The sequence below is a fragment of the Antrostomus carolinensis genome, unplaced genomic scaffold (assembly GCF_000700745.2).
Source record: "Antrostomus carolinensis isolate BGI_N321 unplaced genomic scaffold, ASM70074v2 scaffold28421, whole genome shotgun sequence".
NCBI classification, from domain to species: Eukaryota; Metazoa; Chordata; class Aves; order Caprimulgiformes; family Caprimulgidae; genus Antrostomus; species Antrostomus carolinensis.
In genome coordinates this window covers 7,102-16,723 of record NW_010296750.1, presented here as the reverse complement: position 1 = coordinate 16,723, position 9,622 = coordinate 7,102, and the positions used below count along the sequence as shown (strand labels likewise).

General features: G+C 44.9%; 1 protein-coding gene across 1 annotated transcript; it reads left to right on the top strand.

The window, feature by feature from the left end:
- Positions 1-1,910: 1,910 nt before the first annotated feature.
- COQ6 (coenzyme Q6, monooxygenase) lies at positions 1,911-9,331 on the top strand (the record flags this gene model as incomplete). Its single annotated transcript, XM_010178394.1, has 11 exons — positions 1,911-2,049; positions 2,758-2,816; positions 3,928-4,051; positions 4,483-4,613; positions 4,972-5,079; positions 5,182-5,244; positions 5,582-5,689; positions 6,097-6,299; positions 7,359-7,474; positions 7,900-8,066; positions 9,168-9,331. Coding segments are annotated over 11 exons (1,248 nt in total), but the record flags the coding sequence as incomplete, so codon positions are not given.
- Between the last annotated feature and the right edge of the window lie 291 nt (positions 9,332-9,622).

Genomic DNA, 9,622 nt, shown 5'->3' with positions numbered 1-9,622 from the left:
TTCTCTCCCGCTCCGGGTGGAGTCACAGGTGTCCTCCCCCACCTCCCCATCCTCCTCCTCCTCCTCCTCCCCCCTGTCAGTGTGTGGAGTATCGGGGGCTTTTCTAAAAGCTGTTGGGTTAACAGATCATTACAGTGAGCCCCATCCTATTTACATGTACATATATACGTTAGCGTAGCCATTCCTTTGAATTCTATATGCTCCTTGTAGCGTTGCTGTCAGACATGGTCACCCTGAAGTCACTGATGGGTAATTTCAGCTACAGCTGAAAATGCTTCTCTGATTCCAAGTTTCATTCTCTAACCCTGTACTTTAAACGCTGGAGTACCAAGTTAAAGTGGATTTGTGTGCTTGGCTTGTGTCATTAGAGATCCCGAGAGTACTGGCTGCTGCTTTATTTGCAACGTTGATTCAGAAGGGTGCAGCAGTGACAGAAGCATAAATAAAAGAGCGCAAAGAAGAGCCAAAGAGCAGAAATCCTAAGCAATAAGTGCTTTGCAAGTATCATAGAATCACAGAATGGTTTGGGGTGGAAGGGACCTTAAAGATCATCCAGTTCCAACCCCCCTGCCATCAGCAGGGACACCTTCCACTAGACCAGGTTGCTCAAAGTCTCATCCAACCTGGCCTTGAACACTTCCAGGGAGGGGGCATCCACAGCTTCTCTGGGCAACCTGTGCCAGTGTCTGACCACCCTCACAGTGAAAAACTTCTTCCTAATATCTAATCTAAACCTCCCCTCCTTCAGTTTAAACCCATTTCCCCTTGTTTTGTCATTAGTTGCCCTTATGAAAAGTCCCTCCCCAGCCTTCCTGTAGGCCCCTTCAGGTACTGGAAGCCGCTATAAGATCTCCCTAGAGCCTTCTCTTTTCCAGGCTGAACAGCCCCAACTCTCTCAGCCTGCCCTCATAGGAGAGGTGCTCCAGCCCTTGGATCATCCTCGTGGCCCTTCTCTGGACTTGTTCTAACTGGTCCATGTCTTTCTTATGTTGGGGGCTCCAGAACTGGACGCAGTACTCCAGGTGGGGCCTTACAAGAGCAGAGTAGAGGGGCTTGTATAAGGGCTTGTCTTGCAGACTCATCGCTGTTCTGCTTGTATTGTTAAACAAGACCACAGTGGAATTCAGGCAGCACAAGGATCTCCTGCAGCAGTGATACCTCGGGCTAGCGTGCAGGTTTGGCACCTTTCAAGAGGTGACGTTCCGTTACGCATCACATAGAAAGTGTGTCCAGGGTGCTGCTGTCACTGGGACGGCTGCAGCAGTAAACTCTGGGTGTTGTTACAAGGATGCTATTTCTGGTCTCGGTACCTTCTGCAGCCGTAGCTGTCAGATGGAACAAGCGTGGCTAACTCAGCTGTTGTCTGATTTACTCTTTGCTTGAGTCATCTCTTCATTATTTTTTCAGTTCTCTTTAACTGAAAGTTACAGTTGAAGCTGCCTGTGCTGTTCCACTGTCAGAGCGTAAGGGTAAAGAAAACGTAAATGTAGCTGCTAAGTATCACAGAAGTTTTGTTTTGATCTCTTATTCTAACAGGTCAATTTATGTTTAAGCTCTGAAAATTGTGTTCTGTGCGTGGAGTAAACATTGCAGATTTCACTCATTAATACTTCAGTAATGAACTGTCATAACAAAATAGGCACAAATTTGTACAGAAACATAAACTTTGTCCAAAAAGAAAACATTTAATCCTTGCTTTAACTGCAGAAGTGTTGTCCATCTCGGTAACAGGATTGTAGTCATAAAGCTTTAAAATACAAAAGTTTACCTGTCTGGTCAGAACCTGTATTGTAAATGAGTTTCTTCATTAAAGGTTTGCACCTGCTCTATCGTGTTACAAAACTGCATAGGTGTTACTGATACGGAAATAAGAAATGAGATTTTTGTAACAAATCATATATTTGCTTATTTTAGGGCATGATATCCACTTCCATGACAAGAAGATTGCTCTGCTGGAAGCTGGTCCTAGGAAGGAGTATGATCACCTGCCAGACAGTTACAGTAACAGGGTCAGTTCCATCTCCCCGGGATCAGCAACCCTCCTGAGCAGTAAGTGCAGTTTCTGTTCTTTGCATTTGTAACAGAATATTTGACCTGGTTTTATTTTGTTTAAAACCCCTTGGAGCATGTGCTGCCTTCACCCTAAACACAGTGGAATTATTTGCCTTTGTCTCAGTATTCTGTGTGTGGAATTGTGGTGATTGAATCGGGCTTGTCTTGACAAGAGGGATCTGTGTTCTGGTATCTTGGTCTGATTTGTTATATAAATGTTGGCGACACTAGGCTACTGAAAGGTTGTAAAGTGCTTTCTACAGCACCTGGAATGTTCTGTTCACAAAAGAAGCACGTGCCTGGTGTTCTGTAGTCTAGTAACTTGCTTCTGATGAGGTTTTTTTTTAAAGGAGATTTGAGCCTTGATTCCTTATGGAGAAAGAAATGTACCGAAGAATGACGGCCGTGTGTTTCCGTGCCTGTGTCATTACTCAGTGATGGGACAGTGACTGTTCGGTCACACTGTTCATGGGAAACTCTTGTTTCTTTTCTACTGGCTTGTGTTAACAATAAAATAACGGGATGCTGGAGCTGTGAAAGTATTCAGGCAGACCTGGCCCTGTCTAGGGATGGTGCAAGCAGAGTCTGGGCACTGATAGTCAGGGCGGGAGGAGGAGAGCGTGGAGTGAGCTTCAGCTTTGTTTGGGTCTCAGTGTCACGTGTGAACCTGTATCTCCATGCACGTGTGTCTTTTTTCTCTTCCAGGTTTTGGAGCCTGGGATCATGTTTGCAGCCTGAGACTCAAACCGTTCCGGAGAATGCAGGTGCCTTATTTGGGGCTGCAAATTCACCACGTGTCTGTCTGCTTTGAATTCTCAGAAGTACTTACATTAATGATCCAAAGGTCTTTTTCTTTGGCAAAGGGCAGGTCATGCTTATGATAATTCCTCTTACTTTTTTGGGGGTAGCAATCTACTCAGAAATACCTGTCCTCAGAGACTTGATGTTACAGCATGAAAGGCTGATTCCTAATGGAAGCTGTAGATATTCAGCCATGGGTAGTAGTCAGGAAATAAAGGTAAAAGTGTGTATTGGTTTTGGCTGGGGTAGAGTTAATTTTCTTCACAGTAGCTTGTATGGTGCTGTGTTTTGGATTCGTGATGAAAACTTGGTAACACAGGCACGTGCGAGCTGTTGCTGAGCAGTGCTTACACAGCAGCAAGGCCTCTCTGCTTCTCACGCTGCCTTGCCAGCAGCTGGGAGGGGACACAGCTGGGACAGGTGACCCCGACTGACCAGGGGGATATCCCACACCGTATAACCTTGTGCTCAGCAATAAAAGCTGGGGAGAGAGGAGGCAGAGGGGGGGACATTTGGAGTTGCAGCATTTGTCTTCCTAACTAATTGTTAGGCATGATGGAGCCCTGGTTTCATGCAGGTGGCTAAATATCTGCCTGCTGATGGGAAGCAGTGAGTGAATTCCTTGTTCTGCTTTGCTTGCACACGCGGCTTTTGCTTTGCCTATTAAACTGCCTTTAACTCAACCCACGAGTTCTTGCACTTTTCCGATTGTCTTCCCCATTGCACTGCGGGGCAGGGAGCGAGCGAGCAGCTGTGTGGTGCTGAGCTGCCTGTCTGGGTTAAACCACAAGGTGGTAGGGCAGCTTTATGTGTGAGTTATGTGACAGGAAAGTGGGGATAAAAACCTAAACTTTCTTTGCAATTAGTTTTTGAGAAGAAGCTTAGATCATTGCATGAAAGGAATTATGTGATGCTGCTTTAGTAGCTGGGAATGGACAGTAATCCAGGACCTTTCCTCTGGTTCTGTATTTCTAGATTGCCACGTCCTTTTCCTGCTTAGATGTATTCACAGTCCCTGAAGGGAACAGCACTTCTTTGTCATGTAGCTTTACGTAATGTATTTTTTCTTTGTAGGTGTGGGATGCTTGTTCTGAAGCCATGATCGTTTTTGAGAAAGATGACTTAGATGACATGGGTTACATAGTGGAGAATGATGTCATTATGTCTGCTCTCACAAAACAGTTAGATGCAGTAGCAGGTAGTGGACAACTTCTTTAATATTTTATTTCTTGCAAAGAGTTTTTAGTTACTTGCCTTCTGTTGTGTGCGCTGTTGTAAGAGGGAGAAAGAGAATTCAACAAGTAACTCTGAGACACAGGCAGCCTCTTGAACTGAGAGAGGAGGGAGAAATCTGTCTTCCGAAGGCTACACAGCAAGAAAGCAGTTGCAGATGTAGTTCTCCAGAACATGTTCTCTCCAAAAATACTCAAAGATGAGTAGCTTTCTGTCCAGAGTGGGCCTTGCAGTGACAAAGGGTTGGCCAGATCTGTTCTTTCAGGGTGTCTTGAGAATTGTGGGGTCAGCTCTTAGGGTGCCATTAAGACATGCATGGCCCTTACTGTTGTGGTGATGTTTCCTTTTTTCATGCCTGTATCCTGCTGTGACCACGGTACTTTGTGTTCCCATCAGACCGGGTGGAGGTTTTCTACGGGAGCAGAGCAGTGGGGTATACCTGGCCCCTTCCCTCTCACAGCCGTGACACAAGCCCTTGGGTGCAAATTGAGTTAGCTGATGGACGCAGACTTCAGACCAAACTGCTGGTAACTAAACTTTTTATTTCTGTTGATCAGGCGTCATCTCTCACCCAAGTCCTTTCCACTGGATTTGGTTCTGATTCCGTGTGTGCCGCTCCACCCATGTGGAGGGCTTGAGTGAGGTGAGTGGCTAACTCTGTCAGAGATGCTGTGGGACATGGTGCATAGCCTTCTCTGTACCTGATGCAGGAACACTGTGCTGAATTGGACAAGAACACAAGGGGCCACCTCTTCTGGTTTTTGGGGACTTTTTTTTTTTCTGAATAAACAAAAAACGTGTACATGCAGCCTGGGGTTTGTAGCTGGAACATTGGCTTGCTCAGGGGCTGCTGAAGAGGTTGCTCTGTATCTGTTTGTTTTGCAGATTGGTGCGGACGGTCATAACTCTGTAGTCCGGAAGGAAGCTGAAATTAATAACATTGAGCATCGGTACGACCAGTCAGCTCTCGTGGCAACTCTTCATTTGTCTGAGGTGATGTTCTGTTAATTAACTCTTCCACAAGCTGCAGAACAGCTTCAGCAGGTGATCCAGGTCACTAGTTTGTAACTGTCCACTTGCTTCTTTCCGCTGTAGGCCACAGACAATAACGTAGCATGGCAGAGGTTCCTTCCCACAGGGCCAATTGCACTTCTTCCGGTGAGACGACTCGTGGTCTCTGTATATTTTATTTTTTTAAGTTTTTTATTCTATTCTTTTCTAGTAGCTTTATTTCTGTCTGTGCCTTCCTGTGTTGGTTCTGTCTCTTAAGAATTTGTCCATCTGCCCTTTACTTTTCACTTACTGCATTTGTTTTCCCCTCCTGCCCTCTCACCTTACCCTTGCTATTTTCCACTCCACTTGCAGTAAGTTGGGCTGGAAGAGTTGTGTGCAGAGAGACTGGTGTGGGGCAGGGCAGGGGGGAACTCTTTGCACTGACTGTTTATTTTTGCTTCTTTTTCTCTTGATACTTACCCTTGACATTATCTTAAACCAGCTGTCTGACACCGCCAGCTCCCTGGTCTGGTCTACATCTCATCAACATGCATTGGAACTTCTCACTATGGATGAGGAAAGTTTTGTGGATAGTGTCAACTCTGCCTTTGTGAGTATCAGCCTTGTGGCAGGTGTGAGGCTTTGTTGTAATAATGAGGAATATGATGGAACCATGCAGCTTAAAGGATAGTAATGGGAGAGGTGGATTCTCAAGTTCCTTCCTCGGGTGAGGATGATATGAAAAAGGCACTTAGCAAAGAACGTATGACCCCTTGGGACTGAACTAGGCTAGTTCTGAAAGTCACAGAAGGTGAAGTAAATTTCCAAAAGGTGGGAAGGGTAGGCTTATCCTAGTTGGAAACTTGTATGTCCTAAAACAATGAAGATAGTTTCTTCTACTGTATAACTTTGTCCAAGTGGCTAAAATTCAGTATTTGGAGCTCATTCAGATTTTATTCAACTGGATTCTTTATGTCTAGTTTGGGTTAACATCTGAAGATTTGTTTGTTTTTTCAGTGGAGCAATGTAAACCACTCTGACTTCATCAATACTGCTGGGGCCGTGTTTCGATCTGCCATTTCCTTCCTGAAACCCTCAGGGTCTGCGGTCCGCCAGCTGCCCCCCAGCGTTGCTAAAGTAGATCCAGAGAGCCGAGCCATGTTCCCCCTCGGCATGGGGCATGCCACAGAGTATGTCCAGCACCGCGTGGCTCTGATCGGGTAAGGTCCCCAGCAGCAGCCCTTCTGGGAGCGGGTGCTGTGTGGTCAGAAATAGCGACTCCCAGGCAACAAATTAGATAGTTAGAAACAACGGATAGTTCCAGTTTGAATTTTATCCAGGCCCAGTTTGTACCATGTGCTCTTGTGCCAACAAAGTCCTTTTGTATGAGTAGCTCTCTGTCTATTGTGTGTGCTTAATATGTAAATTGTGAGACAGTTATTTCCCTTTTCAGGTTTGTGTAGTCCAGCGAAACAATGCAGTATCTCATGCTGGATCTGTACTTCCCCAAACATTGTCGCAGCCACTCTGTGTACCAGTTGGAGTTTGGAACTCACCTTGCTTGGACACAAATGACAAAACTTTCAAATTATTCCAGATGGGATGTCATAGGCTTTTGTACAGTGGTCTGTAGAAACAGGAAAATGTCTCATCTTTTCCATTCTAAGGTGACATGGACTTTTTTTCTCTGCCACAGCTGCAGTACACTGGTAGCTTACAGTAATTCTTGGAGGCCTTACTACACTTCAGGTCCTTTTCATCTTTCCAACTTGTGAGCTGCTTTGTGCTTGGGAGCACCGTGTGCTCTTTAGCTTGTTGAAGGGCCTGATCTTACATTTCATAGCCAAGCTTCACTTCAGTTCTCGAAAACTCCCTTGTCAATTTGTCTGGCTATGTCCTTTACAGATACGTCTGCTCTTAGAAGAACGTGATTTTGTTTTTATTCAGTGATACCCCACTTCTCTTTTGTATTGCTGATGTCTTCTACTCTGTGTTTGTGAACTGTGCCAGTGATATTCCTCCTCTTGTGCCAAGGTCACTTACAAAAATGCTAAGGCCAGTTCCACACATGATCTGAGTGAGGGGGGACTTTGGCTAGCCACCTTTTTATGATTTTTTCCTTTCAGAACTACTTTTTGTTACATCCCCTTTGCCTTGCTTCTTACAACTGGGAAGGCAGTCAGGTAGCTCAGCACAGCATGCAGGACTAGATGATCTCCTGAGGTCCCTTCCAACCCCTACCTTTCTGTGATACAAATTTCTGTCTTCTCTTGCTCCAGGGATGCAGCGCACAGAGTCCACCCACTTGCAGGACAAGGTGTAAACCTGGGCTTTGGCGATATTGCATGTTTAGCTCATCACCTCAGTGCAGCAGCCTTCAACGGGAGCGATCTGGGTAAGGGCCCAAGACAGGGAAGTGGCAGGAAGATGATGAGTCTTACAGGCCTCTGCTGCCAACATCAGGACGAGCATTACCTCTGTTGGAGGTTAAGCGTGCTGGTATCTTGTGTCTGAAAAGCACAAGCGCCTTTGAAGCAAAACTGTCCTTATGTCCATTGGCCGTGGAACAGTTAAAAGATTCTTGGATGCAGTTTCCATCCCACAAATCTCAAAAGCTGCTTTTAAAAAACAAAACAAACTGTTCTGCAGGATGGTAGTTAAAGACGTGGTGAGATGAAGACCTCTAGCTGATGGAAGGAGGCCTCTATTATAATATGTTCTCTTTCTTTTTCTGTTGGTAGTGGAGCCTGCTATATAGGTAAGATGCACAATTGTTTGTGGCAAGTTGGTTTTAATAGAATTATTCATTATCTCTTCCAGGCTCCTTAAAACATCTCTTAAAGTTTGAGACAGAACGTCAGAGGCACAATGTCTCCTTGATAGCTGCCATCGATGTGCTAAAGAGGCTTTACTCCACGCGGCTGGCTCCCTTGGTGTTGCTGAGGACATGGGGATTACAAGCAACAAATGCCCTGCCTCCTGTCAAAGTAAGAATCTCCCTTTAGTGAGGGCCATAGGAAGGGCCCAGAGCTACTCTCGAAACATACACAGGCTGTGAAGATTTTTTTTTCTTTGAAGTGAAACATTTTTGGTTGGAAAATGCTACTTGTTCAGACTGAGATTTTGTGTCCTGACTGAGCCTGAGGAGTTTCTAAATAACTGATGGCTCAGTAGTAGCTGGTTTCTCCTGCAGCACAAGGGAAGATGAGGTTCTAAGTGTAAACTCTCTATCAGTAGTTAATGGTTAGAATCATGAGAAGTCTTTGCCTTTATTTTGCTATGGAATGAAAATGTGGAACCTTTAACTGCATTCCAGAAACGCACTACGAAAAACCAGCCCTATAAAAACACATCTTCACTAAGAATAAGACATCAGGTGACCTCACAGATGCGGTGTGCAGCTCAAATGGCTCTCTGTTTCTGTACTGTTCTGTCTTGCTAAATTGTTCCCTGCTGGCAGAAGTGCAAGTCTCAAATGGAAGTTACGTGAGGAAAGCACTGGCAAGGGGGTTCAGTCTTAATCACAGACCCTCTATTTGCAGCCTGTCCTTCTAAATTCCATACTGTCTTGACCTAGTTGCTGGATTTTCATGAGATTCCTTAAGGCACCTGCTCTCAAAGCTCCCAAGCACCCTCAAATTAGACTCCTCATTTCAGGATTTGAATGTTTTATTCCACAAATCAAGTCACCTTCTTCCTGTTAAACACAGGTGACCTGTTTCCTTTGTGTTCTGGTCACAGTTAAGACACTACCCGAGTTGAAGAGCAGTAAATTCCTAAGGCACAGTAGCTGCCACTGACAAGGTGTCTTTTTTTTCCTGTTTCTCTGTTTAAAGCACAAAACTTAAGACCTTTTCAGAGCACAGAACCTGTTGGGAACAGCTCTATTTTGTGCTACTTGGGAGGGAAAGGAATGCTGCAGCTTCTTTAATTTTCTAGTGTACAGGGATCAGTGCGCTGCAGCTGGCTAGCAAGGCTGACTAAGAACTGTTGTCCATATGTATAGAAGGTAAGGAGAGTAGAGCTGCTTTCTAGAACATATGCTTATTACCAGTTTCCCATTACTTATCTTTTCTTCTCCCTTTTAGGAGCAAATCGTGGCTTTTGCCAGCAAGTGATCTGTTGTCAGCTTGGAACGGCTGCTTGCCAGTGAATGCACTGCCCTTATAAGGACTGGGACTGACTTCAATTTTTGAATTGTGTTATTTTAATTTGACAATAAAACTGAGGGATTGAGCTGTGTATTACATCATCCACTGGTTTATGCAAAAGTTTTGTCTCATCTGCTCTCCTCAAGAAGATTTAGGGTCTCTTCCTGAAGACATCATCTTCCATGATGTCTTCAGCCACAGAACTATCTGTACACCGTGCTTTTAATTTGGGCCTTTTGAATTGAACTCCGAGCTGGAAACAGCTGTCTGTCTTCTGGCAAACACAGTGATGGATTTTGCCAGTTACAACTTTTGCTGCTTAATTACTTACAGTTTCTTCTGACGCAATTTTGAGAGCTGTAATTTCATTCCCAGGTTCTTAGCACCTCCTG